The sequence below is a fragment of the Mastigoproctus giganteus genome, chromosome 3, assembly GCF_048544385.1.
Source record: "Mastigoproctus giganteus isolate SK-2022 chromosome 3, ASM4854438v1, whole genome shotgun sequence".
Classification (NCBI taxonomy): Eukaryota; Metazoa; Arthropoda; class Arachnida; order Uropygi; family Thelyphonidae; genus Mastigoproctus; species Mastigoproctus giganteus.
This window is the reverse complement of record NC_143577.1, coordinates 157,633,581-157,658,063: the sequence shown is the minus strand read 5'-3', so window position 1 is coordinate 157,658,063 and position 24,483 is coordinate 157,633,581. Positions and strand designations below refer to the sequence as shown.

Below are 24,483 nucleotides of genomic sequence, written 5' to 3'. Positions count from 1 at the left end.
TTTTTTTATTGTCTCTAGCAACTTATAAATTAGCTTTATGTACTTCTAATGGTGACACCTGGCTCAGCCATCAACTATGATGAGTGACCTCCCCAAGGGAAGATGGCAGCAACAATTTAGCTAATATATAAGTGGTATATTAACAATTACTGAACATCTTTCAAGCCGGAAATGAAGTTGCGATAATATATGTTGACATAAAGGCCACCTTCAATAGTGTGAATGTATATGCCCTACTGTCTTCCAAATAAAAAGAAACTTGCCGAAGTTCCTGCCATTCCATTTACTTCCATACAGGAGTTCCACAGGGTGGCACCTTATCCGAACTCTTCTTTACCGCAATGATGATCCCATTCTGCGAGAGCAGGGACAGTGTATATGCAGATGACATTAAGATGACCATCTTTGTCTAATAGTGCAGTGTGTGACTGGAGCTGTTCATACACTTAGATGAATTTGGCCTGGCTCTAAATCTACAAAAGACTATAATGATGGTGTATTCTCTCAAAAAATCACCAATGCTCATATATCCCAATTGTCACCACTCATAGAGATCTGGGGATTATTTTTGACACTACACTTACATTCATGTCACATACTGATTTATTTGGATAAACTATCTACGTTGGACATCCAAGCAGTGTATTTGGCTGAATTGTGAGCGTTTGCCACCCCTACCCACATTAAGAGAATATATGGAGCTGAAGTGAGACAACAAGCACCATCTCCCCCATCAGTTAAGGACTACAGCATTTGCCTGGAAACGACTGATAACTACAATAAAGATGATGATGGGTGTGATATCCTCACCGTGCTTCTGGCAGATTTGAGAGAGACCAAGTCCCTAAAGATGAAATAGGTTCATACCAGCCAGGGCATTGGAGTTGACTACAGAAAAAAAGACCGCAATGTGGTTCACTAAGGCTATTGTCACCTAACAGTTGTATGTGTGCTTATGTGAACAAGTATCTATTGTGTTTTCAGTAATTGTTGTTATACTGAGCAACTTGCACATTAACTTTCAGGACAGAAATGCAGTTTATATTGTTTTATATGTAAATCCCCTGGCATTTACTGCTGTGAAGGGAATTTGTAACATTTTATTTACGGTAGGACAAATAAAGATTATTTAACTGGATGGCACCAGACCAAAAGTTCAGGGTTTTTGGCAAGAACTTTGTCTGATGACTGCAGTTGGCCGAATTCATTCTCATGTTTCTGGAACCAGCTCTGTATAAATCTGGCCTTGTTGAAAGAATCTATTCACAGTTGGATACACTGTGGTCATAAACAATTTCTAGATAACCTGTAGCATCCAATTGGTCAAGTGTGTACGATGAAAACATTCCTCACTCCGTTACACTACTAACCTGCATTGTTGACAGTTCCATGGACTCTTGCTGTTTTTATCATATTTTGGGCCTCCAATGTGGAACAGACAACATTTTTCCAATTCTTCAGTGTTGGGTGTTCCTAAGCCCACTGTAACCACACCCATCATCATCATACCAGTTTGGTTGGTGGCTGTGACAACGTACAATGAGTTATGCTTTCTAAATGCCTCTTGGAATATCAGGTTATTACCCCTTGTCAAGTCATGACAATCTCAATTTCCAAGATGCCCATACTGGCAGGCTACATTCAAAGATTAGTTAAATCTTTCTTCTTACTAAATGGATGCATATCTGCCCACCTGCTCTGTTTCTTGGTATGAACATAAAGTGGTTACTCAGTATATAGCAAAAATTGAAACCTTGATTAATAATTGCAGGATTACTGCTGACTTATGTTACTGGACCAATTGCAGTATCGCCATTAAACCATAATTTGTCATTATTTTTATTGCAATTGGTGTTAAAGCAGTATATTTTTTTATTTGTTGCAGATTTGGAAGAATTTACAGATAGCACTTTTGAGCCATATGTTTCTCCAGGAACTCTTAGTATTATTCCACTTTCTGGACATTATGAAGTCACATGTGTTAGACCTAATGGATATCCTGTACCCAGAATGTGGTGGGAAGATCCCAATAATCATGTAATCAGTGATACTGGAGAGGTCAGAGTGGATGATATGCGACTTATTATAAGCAAAGTAAAAGAGGGAAATTCAGGAAATTATACTTGTGTGGCTGAAAACATAGCAGGAAAAACAAAGAATATCATTCAGCTTTATGTGGCCAGTAAGTTTTTTTTTTTTTTTTTTTTGAAATTTGTATATCAATTATAAAACAGAATGTTACATTGTTTGTCTTACTGATAATGATTTTTTAAAATGAATAAACTATGGTTAAGAAGTACGAAGGAATATTTTCTATTACTGAAATAAATTCATAGTTAGACTTAGAAAAAAAAAAATTTTTTTTATTCTCCTTTAACAAGGATAAAAGTTCAATTGTTTTGAATTAGCAGGTGAAGCTGGACATAATGATTATTGCATCAGATCTTGAAAGTCTTGGTTACCCACAACACTCTCTTCCATTGCTCAGTTATGCTATTTAGATTTTTTTTTTTTTATGTAATTAAAGCTTTCATTGAAAACATTCACAATAAAATTGGCCATCTTAAGAAAAAAGTTTTTTTTTGTGGACTGATGCACAAGATTGTATGTTTACCATGTAAACTTTCTATAACTGGCACTCTCCCTGATCACTACTGAGCAGACTATGTGCGTATGCCTGTACTAGTTGAGTTAGTGTTGCGTGAAGAGTTTTTTTTTTTTTTTAGCTGCATGTTACTGATGATTGTTTTGAATCAAGTATCGTGTCAGATGGGGCTTAAATGCATCTGAAACAGTTCAAGAGATGTATTAAGTGCCTTGGTAGGACAGCCATATTTAAATGGTGCAGATGACTCAAGACCTGGTTAGCCTTCCTCTTCAACTCCTGAGCAAATTGCAAAAGCCCAGAAAATCTTGGATGAAGACAGGCAAATTACACTTTGTGAATTGAATGTCCATTTCATACAATATTGTGAAAGCTCACCTGAAAATGTTGCATGTCTGTGCCCACTGGTTCCATACAATTTGACTCCAGAACAAAAACAGCAAAGAAATGCTTGATCAAACTTCTTAAATTGATAGTGACTTGTGGTGAAGTTTTGATTTTTCACTATGATCCAGAGACAAAACAACAGTCAAGTGAGTAGAAGCATTCTGATTCACCAAGACCTAAGAAATTTCAAGCTTCTCGTGTTTTTTGACTTAAAAGGCATTCTTTTTACATATTTTGTGAAGCATACTCTTAAGATTCTCAGAGTCAAACTTTGCCACAGCCTTCTTGAGAAATGTCAAGAACATTCCGGTGCAAAATAGTTTCTCCATCAAGACAATGCAGGCCCCATACAGCTAATATTGTGCACTCACTGGACTTAGCCCTGTGTGATTTTTTCCTGTTTCCGCATCTGACAACGATGCTCTCAGAGCCACAATGGAAGCACTTTGCAGCCATTTCGAAAAATGGCCCGCAAGAAGCATTTAATGCACAAGTACAACAGTGGCAAAGGTGTGTAAAGTTCATGGGAGAGTATTTCGAGAAGGAGAAATCCACAGAAGATTCAGTTGATGGCAATTAAGATAAGATCTTGCACCAGTCCGCAATTAAATGATCATCCCTTGTAAATTATGATTGCATGCTGTCTCTTTTTTATAGGTTTAGCTAACTAAGGCTATAAGATATTGGTCCTATCTCTCACTTATTTTGGATCAGTTTGTGAGATGAGAGAGATTATATGACAATCAAACCTTGTATATTTTCTTGTAAACACATGAATATAAGGAAATTAATGAATTCAATTTGGGGTAGTCAGGTCACCATTCCAGATTTGGCTGATATTCATATCTTTCTGATAATTATCAGAAAGATATGAATGCATGCTAAAAATTTAGTATTTGATAATAATTAATTTTTCATCTTTGTTTTTGTTTGGAAAAATTATAAAGAAATTCACTATTTTTTACAAATGTGAGAAAATGAATTGGTATTGCTTTGCTATCATTACATGTTTGGGGCAAAAACTATATCTACTATAATGTATTTTTGAATGATTGATTTCTTACAGATAAAATGAAGTAAATATATTTTTTTTATGATTGATATTCATGTAACTCAAAACTCTGTAAAAGGATTTTGTTCATACTTTTTTATTTTGCTAAATTTTCTTGCTAGCCACCTGATAGCTCTCTTTTAATTTTCATTTTTACATGTAGTCAGCATCTGCAAGAATTTCTGATGTAGAAAAGTCTTATTTCACTTGCTCTACTAATAACAATATTCCTAACATTATATTTATTTATTTTTTTTTTTTTCAATTGTAGCAATAACTTTGGGGGAGTTAACAACCATAAATGTTGGGTGACATTTTTTGATCAAAGTAAAATTATCAGCCAGTTAACTGTAGAAATCTATTAGTTTGATAACAAAATAATATATAATTATTAGTCTTCTAAAGAAACCAAGTTCTTGTTTCCTTTAGGAGATTTTTTCCATATCAGCACAGTTTAAAGATTTCTGAGTATTGCTCTATTGTCTCATTTTTCTTAGCCACACTAAGAAATATGGATGAAAAGCTATGTAATCCTTAATACTGATTCTGAAGAATGCATGTTCAGAACCTAGATAACAAATAGTAGGGCTGGATTTTGGTGTTCATAGGCCCTAGGCACTTTTATTCCGAAATGTGCTAAAAAAAAAAAGGGAAAAATGTTTCTTCTATTTTAACACTTTGGCTGCAAATCACATCAATTAATGACTCGGGTTTCAACTATAGTAAATGAGGCTTTTGGGGGGAAATTTCTATCAGCTTGGCCCACACTTGTAGGTAGAAGAAATTTGTTTTGTAGAGACGGGATACACTTAAACAAAGGTGGTGCAAAAGTTTTTGCCAGTATTATTGAGGATACCTTAAAGGTTCAGGGAAACTGCTAGTTAGGGGGGGGGATGTGGGTAATACTGACACGCATTTATCTGATAATATTGGTCAAAGTAACTCTTGCACATACCTCAAGAGTTCTTATCTAGATGTTCTGGAGGCAGAAACGTTTCAAGTAAGTGGGTGGCTAATGCCAGGGAAGAGAGCCTAAAAAACTTCAACGGTTGTGTTAGGGTGGTTAAATATACAAGTCCAGTAAGTCTTAATTGTTTATATAGTGTCGTCAATAAAATGAGTGAATTCGAACTGCTGGTTAAAACAAGTAACATGGACATAATAGGGCTTACGGAAATAGGGGATGATGAGTTTCAGTACGGCTTGTATAATGTATTTAGGAAGGATAGAAGGGGTGGTGGGGTAATGCTTCTTATCAGAAGCAGCCTGTGTGTGACGATAGCTTTCCTGGATTCAGACATTTCACGTGCTAGTATAGAATCTGTATGGTGTGAGATAGTTGGAAACAAAGATATAATGCGAGTAGGAGCAATCTACAGACCAGGTGATTGATTGTGAAGATTATGACAAAAGCCTCTACATGCAAATGGAATGGGCAAGTAAGCGTCAATGTCTTATTATGGGTGATTTCAATTTGCCTCTAATTGATTGGAGGGAAGGAAACTCAACATGGGGAACAAAATTTTTACATCGACTAGATGACTGTTATTTGTATCAACATGTCAGGGAAAGTACTAGAGAAAAGAATATCCTAGGCCTCATCATCACCACCCATGAATCAGATGACATAACAGGGCTGACAGTAGAGGAAGCAGTAGTAAAAGGCAAAAGAATGGGTTATGATGCCACATGGCCTCCATTAACTGGGTAGATATCGCACAGAGAACGAATACAATTGAACTGTGGTATGCTTTTAAAACATTAATCACGGATGTCTTGAATGCGTATTTACTATTAAAAAATATACTCCATGAGGAGGGTTCCAAGTTGGATGAATAGTGAAGGTGGCATGGAAAAGTTACAGAGCAATAAAAAGTACTGAAGTCTATAACAACTACAAGTTGATCGGTAATAGAGCCACAAAAAGGTTTGACAGGCAAAGGCAGTTTATGAGAAATCGCTAGCCAACAGAGCAAGGGGGGGGATAGTATTAAATACACCAGCTGCCATTGCAGATGAACTGAACAGTTATTTACAGAAGAAAAACCTTTTGTAGCAATGGGAAATTGTGGGAGCGAAGTTGAAAAATATGTATTTAATGAAAAAACTTTGAAGCCTACAGGCCAGTAAGGCTCCTGGAGTTGATGGAAAATACTCTATAATCTTAAGGGAGGCGACAAGTGAGTGCATTGAACCATTGAGGCTAATTATGCGAGCATCACTAGACTGGAGAGATTACGTTGGATTGGAAAAGTGCCAATGTATCCCATACTTAAGGGTGGTTCTAAGAATTTCTTCTTATTTGTTTTTTTAGGAGCATTAGCAACTAAGGCCATATTGCTCCGGGGATATGCGGTGGTCACGGGCTCGAACCCTAGTCTAATCAAGAAGCATGTGCTATGCACTGCTGCTCCTGGCTACGGACGTGCCAGTTTCTAAGAGTGAAGTGGGAAATTATTGACCTGTCAGTCTGACTTCAGTGGTAGGGAAAATCATGGAGGCAATGATCAAGGGTGGAATTCAGGATCATTTGGATAGAACTTAAATTCTCAAGGATACTCAGCATGGTTTTGTAAAGAAAAAATTGTGTTTAACAAATCTGGTTCGCTATTTTGAAAGGGTCATTCACGAGCTGGATTTAGGGAATAATTTCGACATTGTTTATTTAGATTTCAGCAAAGCTTTTGAACTCAGTCCCACATGAGTGGTTGCTTTATAAGCTGGAACAGGTTGGAATCACTGGGAAAATCCTTAGATGGCAGAGGGTTGTGATAAATGGCTATTCCTCAGATTGGGTTGATGTAAGAAGTGGGGTTCCCCAAGGATCAGTATTAGGACCACTGTTGTTTTTAATTTTCATAAACAACAGGGATGGAGGGCATGATGTCTAAATTGGTAGAGTAGTTAATGATCACTGTCAAGGTGAGCTTCTTCAGAGAGACCTAGATAGACTTCAGGAATGGTCAGAAAAATGCAGCTATGCATTTTTTCCAACAAAGTGTAAGGTATTACATCTGGGAAACAGTAACCCCAAAATAACTTATTCACTTGGTGGAGTTTAACTGAACCCAGTACTAGAGGAAAGGGACTTAGGTGAAATTCTCTGAGCATTGTAAACAGGTCGCAAGGAAGGCCGATGGTGTCCTATCGAACCTTTATAAGTAGAGATAAGGACGTGATAATCCCATTATATAAGGCTTTTGTTAGACCACACTTGGAATACTGTGTTCAAGTATGGAGACCGCACCTAAAGAAAGACAGGTAACTCGCCTGGTTGAGATCAGCAAAAGGGCATCCTTATGAAGAAAGATTTCGAATATGTGGGTTGCAGAGTTTGGAAACTAGACACCTTAGAGGAGATTTGAATGAGGATAAAATTTTCAAGATTATAATAAATGATGATAGAACTAGGGGACATAAATTCAAGTTACGGAGTGAGATGTTTAGATTGGACTGCAGGAAGTTTTATTTTAGCCACCAAGTTATAAGTTGCCTACATGGGAGGTAGAGACTGACAGTTTGGGGAAATTCAAAGGTCATCTGGATAGTACCTTTCAGGTAAGGGAAACACATAGGATGATAGGGTTTTTTTTGGCTGGTGCAGCATAATGCATAGGCTTTCTTGCACCATGCGGCCATTACTAATGATAAACCATCACTTTCTTCTAGTTTCAAGAACAGTCGCTAGATTGCGTATTGAATTGAAACTCCTAGAGTCAATTGCAAAGAAATATCATGTGTTCGAAAACTGTTTTTTTTTTTTCCCCCCCTTCATTTGTAGTCACCGTACCTAATGGGAAATCGAACCCCTGACTACTTAGAATTTTCATGATCCGTGAGAGGTGGCTTCAGTTCTTGATATCAACAACTGTCTCTTTTTGTGTCAGGGTAATTCAGAAAATTTTTTTTGACTGGTGCAGCAAAAGCCTCAGGCTTCCTTGCACCATATGGCTAATAATAATAAAATAATGCTTACATTTTAATTTTGGCAACCACTTGGTCCTTGAGGCTGGGATTCTAAAACACTGATGGAACTGATATTTGGGTAATCCAAGTCAAGTGGACCTAATTTCAGTAAAATCCGGTCAGTCTGTGACATCCAAATCCCCTGCTTGCACCTTCACAATGGTAGGACTGTTAGTAATCCCTATGTGCATGCAAGTACTGAACTGTAGGTCACCAACATAAGCAGGAGTCTAGCTTACAGAAGAATGACACTACTTTGGAGGCTTGAAGTGGTGGAACCCATGTTCGGTTTCCAGAGCAAAACTTCCATCATTCAGTATGATTGATGGACATCATGGCGAGATCCAATCTTCCTTACATTTTAAGGATACCACTCTAAAATGATGTTTGCAGGCCAGCCACTAGATAGTAACTCTGTAGGCGGCTTCCTAATTGGAAAGTGTATAATCTTGCTGCCTCTACTCTGCCAGATAGTGACTGGAGGGAGTCCGAGTAGCGTATATGCAAAGGCATTATCAAGCCACGTTATGCCAAGGAGCTGGGTATATTCTTACAATGTGTATGCCATATCCTTGCCACCTTTCTTTACTTCTGAGTACACCATAAATTGCCAAAATAATCGAACAAACCTATCTGCAGAAAGATCTCAACCTCACAAACAAATGAGTCTGCCAAATCTCATGTTTCAACCACTGCTTATCTCAATTGTCCGAATTATTCATTGTGTGATTCCTTTCGTTTCAAAGGCGATACTTGTGCATATGTCTGTTCTGATATTCCCTGTCAAAGACTTAGAAGGTTGAAAAGAGGAAATTACTTTGGTTTAAAATCTTTCTCTACCACATTCTGTCAAATTCATCTGTTGCCTCTATCATTCTTCCAACTCCACTACTCATTTGGAACCCTTTGACTTTCTCCAGTCCAACTTTCCTAATGGTGAAGTAATTTGAATATTCACAACCCCAACTGGTAAAGATGCTGAGGCTTTTATATTTACTAATGACCTTGCACAGAGAGTTCATTTACCTACCAGAATACTAGACAGTCCTAACAACACAGCCAACACACTTTATCTTTTTCTCACAAACAACCCTCTATTACGTAGGTAGGCGCCTCAGATCACATCTCGATGATTGTCTCTTCTCCAATGGAGCCTTTCTCTCATATTCTTGAGCATTGCAGGAATTGAAAATGGGATGATCTGCGAGATTTCTTTTCCTTGGTCGGACTACAGTTTTCAATCTTCTGATGCCAGCGTTCATTCAGATCATATCAGAGAAATTATTCTTGTAAGGATGGAATCCCTTTGCCTAATCCTTGGTTTGCCATTAAAGAGAAGAATGCTGCATATCATAATTGGCTTGTTTGTAAAACTGTTATTATCCAGTACAAACTAGATTTTGAATAGGTTAAGAGCAGGAATGTCCCAATTGGTTGTAACTTCTGTCAAAACCAGATGATTCATTGCCACATCAGCAAAAGATAAAGCTCACCTGCTAGCATCCTATTTTCCTTCCAACTCTTGTATTAATGATCTTGGTAAACTGCTTCCCACCATCCCCAGTACACTCCTTTCAATGCATCCTGTGGTCTTCTGTCAGAAGGATTTTGATCAATCTTGATTGCTAAGAAAGCTCCAGGTTATGATGGTATTTCTCTGCTAGTTATTAAAACCTGTGTGAACTCACTCCTGTTCTGTATTGACTTATTTCACTTTCCAAAGCTTGAAGCGCTAGTCAAGACATCAAAGGCAGATATTGTTGCGATATCAGAGATGTGGTGTCACACAGACATAAGCAGTGCAGAATTGGAATTTTGGAGAGTACAATGTGTACAGAAAGGATAGGGAGGAGGGGTTATGCTGTTAGTTAGAAAACACACAAAATCTAAGGAAGTGCATCCAATCGATATTGGTGGACAATGCAATGTTGAGTCTGTTTGGTGTGACATAAGCACTGGGAAAGGAAAAATGAGAGTAGGTGTGTGTTATAGACCTGATGAGTATAATGAGCAATTGTGCAGAGAAATAGAGTGGGCCTGTAAATCAGTGTCTTATAATTGGGGATTTTAATTTCTCAGAGATTGACTGGAATTTGTGGGTTGGTCACTCACACACCAGCAAGGCTTTTGTGGATTTATTGGATGATTGTTTTCTACAGCAGCATGTTGATCTGATTATCAGTAGTCATTCTTCATGCATTAAGAATCTGCAGATAAAGGAACCACTAGGTGGCAGTGATCACAGTGTGCTGAAGTGGGATTTACTCAAAGAGGTAACTACCATCATGGGGTAAAGGGAAGGGTTTTTGCTTTCGTAAAGGTGACTACAGTGGTCTGAGACGGTATTTAAATTCTATACGGTGGGACCAACTGAAGATGTTACCAACAGCAAATTCAAAATGGGAACATTCAAAGAATTAATCTTGGAAGCTACTAGGCTTTTCATACCAACTAAGAAATATTGTTCAAGATTTAGGGCCTAAATGGGTGACAGAAGAAAAATGCATGGGATACATATAAAATAACAGGTGACACAGAAGTCTATGATAGATATACGCTGGTCTGTAACCAAGTCACAAAGGAGGTTAGGCAGATTACAAGAAATCTTTTCCAAAGGATGCAAAGAGTTCTTTACTTATGTAAACTCTAGAAGGAAGGAAATGAATCAGATTGGTTCAACTGTTGATGCTCAGGTAGCTAAAAAACTAAATGAATATTTTGCATCTACATTCACACAGGAGTTATTCAGGGGAATGCCAGAGGTGTATTAAACTCTGGCAGTAAGCTAGATAATCATTTAATAACTGAGAGTAAAGTGCAGGAGAAATTGTTGAAGATAAATATAAGAAAGGCACCTGGGGTGGATGGAATCTATCCAGTTATATTAAAGGAGGCGGCAAAGGAAGTAAGCAAACCCTTATCCATAATTATGAGAGTTTCTCTGGACTCGGGGGAGATACCCATAGACTGGAGATGTGCAAATGTGACCCCAATGAAATTAATGGAGGCACTGGTTAGAGAAGCATTACAGGATCATCTAGACAGAGGTGGATTTAACAGCGGGTGCGCCCTGGGCCCACGCAAAACTCCAACAAATTAGTTGAACTAATATGTTCAACTATTAGTTCAAAACTTTGATTATTATTAATTATATTCAAATTTTATTGGAAATAAAACTTTAATAGTACATAATATTTTTTATTTATTTAAAAAAATTGGTTAACATGTATTTTTATTTTCCGTCTCTCTCTCTTTTTTTTAAGGGGCCCAATATTTTCTTCTGCACCCAGGGCCTCAACTGACCTTAATCCGCTCCTGCATCTAGATAAGACTTCAGTTATAGCTCAGACACAGTATGGGTTTGTTAAGGAGAAGTCTTGTCTGAACAATTTGATTAGATACTATGATGTAGTCACAAAGGAACTGGATGCAAAGAATAACTTTGATATCATATATTTGGATCTTAGAAAGGCCTTTGATACTGCTGCTGTGGGAAAAGACAGAGAGGTAATCAATGGACTAATGTTATTAGTGGAGTCCCTCAGGGTTCATTGTTGTTTTCTGCATTTATAGATGATACAAAGGTTGGCAGGGTTGTTAAGGATGCTGCTGGAAAGGTTGAGCAGATGGGCTGAGAAGTGGCAAATGTAAAGTACTACATATAGGAAGCAGTAACCCCAGAGTAACATATCGACAGTGGTAGAGAATGAAAAGGACCTGGGGGTAATTGTGCAGGCAGATATGAAGTTTTCTGAGTAGTGCAGATGGTCTGCAAGTGTAGCTCATGGTGTCTTGTCAATGATATACAGGAATTTTTCTAGCAGGGATAAGGAGGTGATTGCCTTGTATAAGGCAATGGTCAGGCCACACCTTGAGTAACGGTATACAGGTCTGGAGGCCTCATTTTAAGAAGAATGTAGAGCTGTTGGAACGAGTACAGAGAAGAGCAACAAAATTAGTGAATGGAACAAAGGGTTTCGCTTACGAAGAAAGGCTTAAGTTTTGCAAATTACAGTGTCTGGAGACTAGGCGAGGTGATCTGATTGAGGTGTATAAAGCCTTGAATGGTTTGAGCATGCTCAATGCTGATAGGATTCTTCCTCTTGCTCAGAATAATCGCCTGAGAGGGCATAAATTCAAATTCAGGAAAAACGGTTGTAGGATAGATGTGCAGAAGTTTGCCTTTAGTCACTGGGTAGTTGATTGCTGGAACGAACTTCCATTTGGCCTGTCGTTGTAGAAGTTGATAGCTTAAATAGATTCAAGGCAGAACCTGACAAACATTTGGAGTGAGTGGATAGATGAAATAAGATTTTTTTTTTTTTGGGATGATGCTATATAAGCTTGCTTTCTTGCATCATGTGCTAATGCAATGGTGTTTTTCCTTCTGCCTGGAAATTTGCTAATATCCAGCCAGTTCCTAAAAAGAGTGACAAATCCCTCCCATCCAGTTTTCATCCCGTTGCATTTAATTTTATTCTTTCTAAAGTAATGGAGAAATCAATTAACTGCCAAAAACTATCTAGAAACCTTCCATCTGATCGTTGATCCACTAAAGTGCCTGCCTGGCAACCCAAAGGTCGCGGGTTTGGATCACAGTAAAATGCAAAAACTTTGGGAGGTGCAATATGGCCATAGAAGCTGATGTGCCAACAACTAACAAAAAAAAAAGTTGATCCACTGATGATATTCTGGCTTATGTTACTCATCTATGGAAAAGTTTGGTGAAACTCAAGAAGTTGCTCTTGACATTTCAAACTCTTTTGATCATGTTTGGCATAAAGGTCTTCTAAATAAGCTTCTATCTTATGGTTTTTTTTTTGTAATTGGGTATCCAGTTTTCTCTCTGACTGGTCACTGCAGGTGATGGTAGATGGTGCTCTAATTTCTCCACTAATGCTGGTGTTCCTCAAGGTTCAGTTTCCTCTTGTATATTAATAACTTTTCATTGACTGGAAATCCTATCCATAGTTTTGCTCATAATAGCATATTTCATTTTGCCTTCCAGTCTAAGAAACCTTGCCCTGCACAAACAGCTTCAACTTCTGAATAGCCGAGTAGTCAGCAGCTAGGGTACATAAGTACACATGCCTCTCGTAACTGGGGTTCAAACCTGTGACTGCCAAATACGGTATTGTTTCTTGTATTAACTCTATCTTGTGAACTTCTCTGACCATGTGGTCATCCCAGAGTATAAACAGAAAATTTATTTCTTTATTCTCCAATGGGGAAATGATAACTTAGTTGATTTCCATCCTTCTAAAACTCAGCCCTGTCTTTTATCTTCAATGACACTCTGACTTCTAATCTCTCTCTCTCTCTTGGCATAAACACATTACAAATATTGTTTTCTCTTTCAATCGTGGCATTAGTTTCCTTCCAAACTAATTCTGTACAAATCACAAATCTTCCCTACCATGGAATATTGTTCCTACATCTGGGGTGGTGCTTCTAGACTCCATTCAAAAGAGGGCAGTTAGGTTAATTTATGACTTATCTCCATTCTGTTTCTGCTACATGGCTTTTATAATTCCTGCTCTCTCTTCCAAAGCAGTTGGAACACATGCTGCAACCAGTCAATATCCTTTTACCATTCAACTTTTCTTCATACGTATTTTCTGAAAATCAGTCTTCAAAAATTGAAGTCTAATATACAGATATCTTCTGTACTTTCAACCTATGCACGGTACTAAGTACTACAAATTCTAATACCTCTCGTGTTTGGGGGTTTTTATATATATATAAAAAAGCCAGCAGATATGCTGTGGTCTTATAACAGTCTGCTGGCCACTAAATTTATTTGTTTTAAAATTTTCATATAAACACAGCTTTGCCTATGTTTAAGGAAAAGTTTGACATGAAATGTTGTCTGTCAACCTATGTGACACTTCTCTGTACTCATCTCTCATTGAGCTTTAATAATTGTTTTGAACAGCTGAATCTACTGGGATAGCCAGTGTTTTGTTATCTCAACACTGGCACTCTTCAGGTCTGCATTCTGGATTTCTGTCATTGATGATATGCTCTTACATATGTGTTATTGAATGAGTAAAATATTCAGTGCACTAATTGTAAAATTCTTCTGCTTGCTGTGATTATTTTATCATGGTAAAATAAATAGTGCATGAAAATACAGTTCATACTGATGCTTTGTGTAAAAAATAAGCATGTTGCAATTTAGTTCTGAAAATCAGAATATCAGGAATGATCCACCTTAGTTTTGCAATGAGAGGCCACAATTTAGAATAGCATTAGCAGAGGCATATGATGCAAGAAAGCAAGCTTATTCAGCATCAGCCAAAAAAAAAAAAAACCACTTCCACTTCACCCCTCTGTTCGTTCAAAATACCTGTCCAGCTGAGCCTTAAATTTGTTTAGGCTATCAACTTCAACAACAAATGATGGAAGTCGGTTCCGCTGGCCAAAGGCAAATTTCCGCACATCTATCCGACATCCGTCCTTCCTCAATTTGAATTTATGCCCTCTGAGGTGATTATTCTGAGCAAGAGGAAGAATCCCATTGGCATTGAGCATGCTCAAACCATTCAAAGCCTTATACACCTCGCCGGTGCCTAGTCTCCAGACTCTGTAATTTGCAAAACTTAAGCCTTTCTTCGTAAGAGCAACCCTTTGTTCCATTCACTAATCTTGTTGCCCTTCTCTGTACCCGTTCCAGCAGCTCTACATCCGTCTTGAAATGAGGCTTCCAGACCTGTATACAGTACTGAAGATGTGGCCTAACCATTGCCTTATACAAGGGAATAATCACCTCCTTATCCCTGCTAAAAAAATTCCTGTATATCATTGACAAGACACCATGAGCTACTCTTGCAGCTCGTCTGCACTGCTCAGAGAACTTCATATCTGCCTGCACAATTACCCCCAGGTCCTTTTCATTCTCCACCACTGTCAGTGTAGTACCGCAGAGTTGATACGTATATATGAAATATATACGTATCAAATAAATACTATATGAAAAGTTGGAGTCTTGTATTTCCAAAGCCCTATAATAATAAATAAACTTCCATTTACTCCAAGTACATCAGCTGGCCCTGCCATACAAAGAATAGAGATCTGTTTTGTGAGAATTTGGGTTGGTGATGTTAAATAAGTTTTTTCTTTTAAACAGCATCTCTAATATATGTTGGAGGCTGGAGAAGCTTATTATTATTAGCCATATGGTACAAGGAAGCCTGAGGCTTATGCTGCACCAGCCAAAAAAAAAAAATTCCCGGAGTTATCCCCTGAGAGAGAAAAATGATGATATCCAGCTCAGGACCTGGGGTTAAATATAAAGTTGCACTGTGTCTTTCAGCTATTGTCCCTCAATGGTAACCACCAAATACGGAGGATGCAGAAAGGTCAGGGAATGGCCTTAGTTGCTAATGCTCCTAGAAACCAAATGACAAGGAAGCTGTGCAGTATAATTTGTCAGTAAACAGGTTCTGAATTGATCATTTTCACATTGCTTGGGGACAAACTCTAAAGACTCTTAGAGCCATGCCTTTTGCCTTTAATGATCCCTGATTGGAATAGTAAGTAAAAACTGATAGTATATCAGTTGGTTTCCAAAGTATGGAGGCTGATTTTTGGGAAATACTTAAAATTCTTTTCCCGGACAACAATATTTTCTTCTATCATTTAATCTTTCGAAAGAGAATTGATGTGATTGTGAAGAGGTTCCAAATGACAAATAGATTGTCAGTGGTCTCAGGCAGTTTTAAATTCTACACAGCAAGACCAACTGGTGATATCAACAGCTAATTCTAAATAGAATAACTGGAGAAGCTACTAGGCGAACAGATGAGACTTGTTGCAGTGAATTAAAATACATGGGACGAATATAAATTATGAGGTGATACCAACTCACAAAATAAGTTAGGCAAGCTAAGATGTGTTATGAGAAGTCCTTGGGAATGAACCACATTAGTCTGCTATGACTGTTGATATTTCTGATAAACTGAATGTGATTCATTTGCCTTGCCTATACATTACATTCATACATGAGGAATATTTTAGGGATGCCCAAAGTGTATCAAATCCTGACAAGGAAACGACAATATTAAAACGGGGTTAATTTTTCCTACTACAAATTAATCCTTATTTATTTAATTACTTCACTTATTAAGGATTTATACAGAACCTTATTTCCTTGTATTGAATACAAAAAACCAGGTATTTTGAGCAATTATGAATTCATGCTGATGAATGAGTGTACAGTTGGGAAACTTAATCATGTTTGTGACTCATAAGAAGCTTTGTTCTCAATTATGTCTTAAAATAGTAATGCCAGCACTAAAGGGGCCAGTGAAATTTAATCTGTGTAATAGCAGGAGTTCTTATGCCAAAATATGAAGTTGTTTGTGCAGTTGTAATCAGAGATAGATATTCAAACCTCCTAGTGTTGTGTAAGTGATAGGGAACTGAATCCCAGATCAGGATGGTCCAATAAAAAGCCAAGATTCCCTTAACTGGGGGAAGAGTTTTCCAAGATATGAAATGGTTGTTGGGAGAGTAGAATCAAGGTGAGAAGGAGGCCGAAGAAACCATCCAAATTGATGGGGCTCACCGCTAAGACAAAGGGTGCCAACGCCCAGATAGCCAAGCTGGTTCTTCTGTTGCCTTCTGAGGGCCCAGTGCCATAGTGGAAAATACATTATTTCATAAGTATAGAAGGAAAATGTCTCAGATAACAATGGGTTGATTCCTTCCTAATATTCAGAGGTGCGTCCGTAGCCAGGTGGGAAGGAGCAGCAGTGCTTAGCACATGCTCTTGATTAGACCGGGGTTCAAGCCCGTCACCACCGCATATTCCCTGAGCAATATGGCCTTAGTTGCTAATACCCCTAATAACAAACAACCCTTCCTAATATTTGGTATTGGTATCTTATATACCTTTTGTGACTTAATTATTAATGTATCTTAGTATTCAAATGGAATATTTCTATATAAGTTTGTACATGGAGTTAAAGTAGAGGACTTTTTTGGAAATATATTCACTAACTTATAACTACAATATCATTCCAACTTATTATGTTAAGTTGTGTATGATAGGTCTTTAATAAATATTGCATTTTTCTAAATAATTGTCTCCCTCTGCTATCTCTTGTACACAACAGAGAGAAACTAGAAGTAGAAATATGATATATGTTAATTGCAGTGAGGGTCAGACTATTTGCATAACTAGATTTCTCGATGTAAACACAACGCCGATCCAAATTGCGATATTATTTGGGGATGAATTCCCTCTTTAATATTGAGGATATATTAAAGACACGATTGTTGTCCTATATTGCCACTAGATGAACACATTAAGGGGAATTGGTGCATAACTATACTGCTGACGAAAAATATTAGGAGCGCACCTCCCCAGAACAATGTAACAGCAACAAATGAGATAAACATACTTTTACCTATAATTATGAGAGACTGGACATTTAAACAGGGAAATAGGTGCAAAAAATAATTTTGACACTGTTCCACAAGACTAAAGTTTAAAATTGACAAATGCAAAGTACTGCATATGGGTAGCAGTAATATACCAACTATGTGATACTACACTCAGGGTAGTGAAAAATGAAAAAAAAACTGGGGATAAGGAGGTGATTATACCACTGTATAAAGCACTAGCCAGACCTCACTTTGGGAAGGGGGGGTGATCTTACCAAGAAAGGCTTCAGTTCTGCAAATTGCAAGGTGATTTTTATTGAGGTGTTTAAGGCTTTGGGCAAGCTCAGTGCTGATGGGATTCTTCCTCTTGCTCAGATTACACACATAAGAGGGCATAAATTCAAGTTGAAGATAGAGATGGCAGTTGCCGAAGGTTGTGTTTAGCCAGTGAGTAGGTGATTGCTGGAACAAACTTCCATCTGTTGTTCTGGAAGTTGATAGCTTAAATAAATTCAAGGAAGACTAGACAAACTATTGGAGGAAATGGATAGGTCTAATGGGAAGTTTTTTTTTTTTGGCTGATGCTTTATATGCTTCCATCATATGCCACTATTCATGCTAAAGAGAAAGTGGTTATCAATGGGACTAATGGAGTTCTTTAAGGTTTAGTGTTGAGCCCACTGTTTTCTATATTTATTAATGGTGAAGGCATGGCAGGGTGGTTAATAAGATATAGAAATATTGGGCTGAGAAGTGGCAGTGTTGAAGTTTAACGTTGACAAATGCAGGATACTGCGTATGGATAGTAATCACAGAATAACACAACACACTTGGGGCAGTGGAGAATGAAAATGATCTCGGGGTAATTGTGTAGATGGAATTTTGTCAGCAAGGATAAGGTGATTAGACTACATCTTGAGTACTTACATAAAGGTGTAGGTCTTTTTAGTGAGAGCAACAAAAAGTGCTCTTACCAGGGATGGCTTCAGTTTTGAAAATTGTGCAGTGTCTTTGAGAGATCTGATTGAGGAATTTAAGGCTTTAAATGGATTGGATGAGTAAGCATCAATGCTGATATAATCCTCTTACTCAGACTGCACACTTGTAAGGATTGTTACAGGATTCTACCTTCAGCCAGCCAGGAGTTGATTGTTGGTATAAATTCCATTTGGGTGTCATGGAAGTGGATAATTTGAATACATTCAAAGCAGAACTAGACAAACTATTAGAGGAGATGGACAGGTGATATGAGATTTTTTTGCTTGCTTCCTTTCATTTCAGTTTTTCACTAACTAAAAACATGGACAGCTTTAGGTTGCCTGGGGCCCAATGCAGGTAACTAGAACTTAATGCCTTTTAGTACTGATGTTTAGCAGAACACAATATTTTACAGATTACATTCATTAGTAAAGGGTAACAAACTTAGAATGGATCTCTAGATCCACAAAGTGGGTGAGAGAAGGTGACAAATGAACATGCTTCATTACCCACAACCTTTCATTCCACTGTGCAGTAAACAATAACTGTAAATCTTGATATTTGAATGAATTATGCACTGATAGGACACCAAGTTCGTTTACTTGTCTAATCATAGGTTTAGGAGAAATCTGAAGCTTCAGATTAAATTTGCAAATAAGCCGTGATCCAAAATTTTTGACTACAATAAAGAAAAGTATGTAGTGTATTTGAGAATGGTTAGGGACGACATCATATTTCTGACTTTTTCCAAAGAAAGTGCTGTAGCTTCCATTAATGTTACAGAGATGAAAAATTTCTTACTTAAGCTAACGTACAACCTTTTTTCTTTTAAACTGTAATTAAATAAAATTTTCAACCAAAACATGCAAATAAGGTGGGACATTAGAGAAGTATAAACTTCTCTAATCTTCCCTGAATTCTAACATAGAATTCAGGGAAGGTTAAGTATCTCTGAAGGCAAGTTAGAGGTTGTTAAAGAGTTATCATATCCAAATATAACTGCTATGCTTTATTACCCAGAAGCCAAAGATCTCAAGCAGTTTATAACTTGATGCAGACGTGAGCACCCTGAACTCAAATTAAAATTATGGCAATAATAAAAAAAGGCTTAATTGTAAACTATCTTTAAAAAATTTTGTTTGACACAGAAAAGGCTAATTACAAATTTTAAAAGCTTAAACAGAAACAACCCTACTTTTTGTGATGGCAACTTCACCACGTTTGATTTTTGACTATTGAATATAGTCTAAATAAATATTTTAGATGCTTTCTTACTTAAGGATATAAGACAAACTTTATTGCAATAAAAGTAATATGTACATAGTTAAAGCAAATGTTTACAGTGTGATGAATAATTTATATTTACAAGATTTGAGTCATTTCTTGCAGAATGCCTATCTCACATTCAAAACAAGTTTTGAAATAAACATTAAATGCTGCCAAGCATGAAAAGTAGAATAAATCAATAAGTACATATGACATGAATGCTAAAAATTGACAGACTATATATATACATTGTGTTTTTATGTGTACTATTCTATGAATAGGGAAAAAAATTATTTGCATTACATTACACAAACCTTTATTGACTGAGGAATACCTATACATGCATTGACTAACTTTTCTCAACATTTTTTTTTTTTAATTACATAACCCTCCTAAACTGTAAAAAAAAAATCTGCTATCCACCTTTTTTTAGATCTCTTTACAGTTGTAGCAGAATTGGTCATTTTGGCTTCTCTCAATTGTTCATATCCAAAGTACTTGCACATTAAAAATAATGCAATCTCTGTGCCTCAACAAAAATTTCATGGCACTACAGGTTGGAAACACTGCTGTAGAACAACACAACATCCTCTACATTATGTATTTCCTGAAAATCATAGCCACTGTCACTCATTTGTGATATTATAGTATTTACAGGTTTGGATAATTGTATGCTTTTTTTGGGTGTGTGTACTTATATCGAAATTCACAAAGGTCTGCGGATCTGTTACCACAATTTTTTTATTCTATTTCAAACTCGTTCCTCCCTCCACTTAGAAAGGCAATATCTGAGGTAAAAAAGAGGGTCAGCATGAGTGCCATATAGAACTATATTTATATGCTATTCTCAGAATATTTTTTTGTCATCTTTATTGGAGAGGGGGCTTCCTATGATATCAGCCCAAATTATTGATAGTACACTGCAACATATTATTAGCTACATGGTGCAAGGAAGCCTGAGGCTTATGCTGCACCAGCCAAAAAAAATTCCCAAGTTACCCTGAGAGAGAGAGAGTCAAAAGTCATCACCAAGAAAGAGAAGAATAATGATATCCAGCTCAGTACCCTGAGTGTGCCAAGCCCATACTCACCAGATGTGAGCCCCTGGGGGTAACCAAATACGGAGAATGTGGAAAGGTCAGGGAATGACCACCGCATATGGCCTTAGTTGCTAATGCTCCCAAATAACAAACAAACCCTGGGGGTAAGTCATAGATAACTGTATAATATGATTTTGATGTTAGCTAGATTTTAGAATAAAGAATTTTTGCTTAATTTTGTTATTGTATAGAGATAAAGTCAAATATTAATTTGACTTTATACAATACAAGATATCTATTCAACTCTAGTATATAAATAATATATGCACAGTTATTAGTAAATATTTCTTCTTATTTTTCCACATAGTTCCACCAGTAATAAAGTCTCAACCTGTCGGTGTTCTAGCTGATGAAGGAGAAACTGCATCTCTTGTTTGTGAATACAGCGGAAGCCCATATCCTGTTACAAATGTCCGATGGATGAAGGACGACAGATATGTAAGAGAATCAGGATCACATTACAGTGTTTATCACCATAATGGCACATTACTCATTAACAATATCATGCTCACAGACTCTGGTGCTTATAAGTGTGAGATCAATACAACTGGGTTTACACTTATTTATTCTGAGCCAGCCTCACTATATGTTAAAGGTAAATATAGCATTTTTATTAATTTCAACATTGTGTATATATTTTTTTTTTTTTAGGGTAACCCAAACATGTAAGGGTGTTGCAAGTTGTTTCAAAGAACAGAATGGATGAATGAGAAAGATTGGTGCAATTTAATTTTGGCCAATTGCCACCTTCATTATAATTAATCACTTTTTTTTTTTTTTGGAGATGGGATAGAAATTTCATGATTTCTATAACTAAATGCTAATATGAATAGTGTATCATGAAGAGACACAGCTTCTATGTATGGAACAGTGTTATCATATCATTCCCCTCCTAAAGGGATTTTGTTTATGAGAGCCATCAAATGATCTGGAACTGATGGGATAGTAACTCCGGGATGTGCTAAGGAGGCTCTCTTCAGAACACATTTCCCTCAACATGAATCGATTGAAAATGAGACACATTTTATAGTTATTCCCTTGCAATCTCTGAGACTAGTGTCAGAAGTTACCAAGGAAGAAAGAATAAGAGACAGAGATTATTTCAAATTAAGAAAAGTATTATTCAGTGACAAGTTGCCATTTTTCATAACTGCTGAGAGATACATGTAAAATACTTAAGTTCTATTATGATTTGCTTTAAGACAAAGAGGATAAACCTTACCTGTGGCTATGTACAGTTCCGAATAGGACTTATGTCCTATTAAAAAGTGCAGGTAGTATCATTTGAGACATCCTATAGCATTTCATTAATAGTTATTGAATTAATGGAAACAGCCAGAGAGAGATTATCACATAATTAAGAAGCTCTCATGGCTGTAAAGTTCAAGGAATTATCTTTGGGAAGTCCATTGAATAGATACTGTGAATTTCAATACAGTAAGCTGGAGAATATCAGAGGAGAGCCCAACAGCAAAACTGCTGAGCTCGAAAGTGAAAGGCTCAGGTACTTATGGTATAGAAAAAAAAAAAAAAGAGAGAGACTGTCTCAAAAGCTATACAGGAGGTCTCACTTTATGAGTTTTTTTTTTTTTTCAAGTATCAAAAAAATGAATGTTAAACATTCATAAATACCGCATTTCAAACCACACACATAGCTTTACGATATTAAACATGAGGAGTTATTCAGCGAGGGGAATGCCAGAGGTGTATTCAACTCTAGCAGTAAGTTAAGAATCTTGAAATAACTGGGAGTAAAGTGGAGGAGAAACTGTTGAAGGTAAACACAAGAAAGGCACCCGGGGTGGATGGGATCTATCCAGTTATATTAAAGGATGCAGCAAAGGAAGTAAGCAAACCCTTAGCCATAATTATGAGAGCTTCCTTGGACTCAGGGGAGGTACCCATAGACTGGAAATGTGCAAATGTGACCCCAATTCACAAAGGAGGATCAAAGGCTGACACAAGTAATTATAGACCTGTGAGCTTAACTTCTGTTCCAGGAAAATTAATGGAGGCACTGGTTAAAGACGCACTGCAGGATCATTTAGACAAGACTTCAGTTATAGCTCAGACACAGCATGGTTTTGTTAAGGGGAAGTCTTGCCTGACCAACTTGATTGGATACTATGATGCAGGGAATAACTTTGATATTATATACTTGGATCTTAGAAAGGCTTTTGATACTGTTGCACATGGAAGACTGCTACACAAATTGGAGCAGTGTGACATTGGAGGCAAATTGCTGCTATGGATAAAGGGGTGGTTGAGGGGGAGAAGACAGAGAGTGGTAATCAATGGACACTGCTCATCGTGGACTGATGTTATTAGTGGAGTCCCTCAGGGCTCAGTGTTGGGTCCATTATTGTTTTCTGTATTTATAAATGATATTGATGATGGTATATCGGGATTAATGTCCAAGTTTGCAGATAATACAAAGGTTGGCAGGGTTGTCAAGGACACTACTGACACTATGCTGCTGCAACAGGATCTGGAAAGGTTGAGCAGATGGGCTGAGAGGTGGCAAATGAAGTTTAACATTGACAAATGTAAAGTACTACACATGGGAAACAGCAACCCCAGAGCAACGTATCAACTCTGTGGTACAACACTGACAGTGGTAGAGAATGAAAGGGACTTGGGGGTGGTTGTGCAGGCAGATATGAAGTTCTCTGAGCAGTGCAGACGGGCTGCAAGAGTAGCTCATGGAGTATTGTCAATGATATACAGGAATTTTTCCAGCAGGGATAAGGAGGTGATTATTCCATTGTATAAGGCGATGGTCAGGCCACACCTAGAGTACTGTATACAGGTCTGGAGGCCTCATTTCAAGAAAGATGTAGAGCTGCTGGAACGAGTACAGAGAAGGGCAACAAGATTAGTGAATGGAACAAAGGGGTGCTCTTACGAAGAAAGGCTTACGTTTTGCAAATTACAGTGTCTGGAGACTAGGCACCAGCGAGGTGATCTGATAGAGGTGTATAAAGCCTTGAATGGTTTAAGCATGCTCAATGCTGATGGGATTCTTCCTCTAGCTCAGAATAATCACCTGAGAGGGCATAAATTCAAATTGAGGAAAGACAGATGTAGGATAGACGTGCGGAAATTTGTCTTTAGCCAGCGGGTGGTTGGTTGGTGGAACAGACTTCCATCCCTTGTGGTGGAGGTTGATAGCCTAAATAAGTTTAAGGCTCAGCTGGACAGGTATTTTGAACGAACAGAGGGGTGAAGTGGAAGTGGTTTTTTTTTTTTTTGGCTGATGCTGCATAAGCTTGCTTTCTTGCATCAAATGCCTCTGCTAATGCTAATCTGTTACCATCATAATGTGAACCCAATAACACATTGGTAATTCATTCCATGACCTCGGAAGTTAAAATTTTTGCTATATAACTCCCTAAAAGGTCATTTTTATAGTGTAAATTGTATTAGTTACCAATTCAAATCATTAAACACACTACACTTTCATTGTTATAAGAACCAGTTTTGAACGGCTTTGTGATATATTTCTGGAAGTCACCATAAAACAATTTGGGCTTTTCTGTTACTGCAAGCAATTGTAAACAGGTAGATGTTATTGCATTTGTGAAAATACCAATAGGTGGAAATGTGTTTGTCCTTTACTGAAATCTTCAATCATATAAAAAACAAATAAATGTTCGTAAACTTTTTACTCTGTGCAAATCGTGTTAGTTGCAATTTGTGCGTTCCGTTAAAAATGCTTATGCATTCTATTGAAATTTGGA

The 24,483-nt window shown here is 37.3% G+C and overlaps 1 protein-coding gene across 2 annotated transcripts in view; it reads left to right on the top strand.

Annotated features, from left to right (window-relative positions):
• Positions 1-24,483, top strand: part of LOC150088352 (inactive tyrosine-protein kinase 7-like) — a 376,615-nt gene that overhangs the window by 286,441 nt on the left and 65,691 nt on the right. For both annotated transcript variants that reach the window (XM_090369462.1, XM_090369464.1), the window contains exons 6-7: positions 1,886-2,182; positions 21,051-21,338. In XM_090369462.1, the coding sequence (XP_090225588.1) occupies positions 1,886-2,182; positions 21,051-21,338 (585 nt within the window). The remainder of the gene's footprint in view (positions 1-1,885; positions 2,183-21,050; positions 21,339-24,483) is intronic.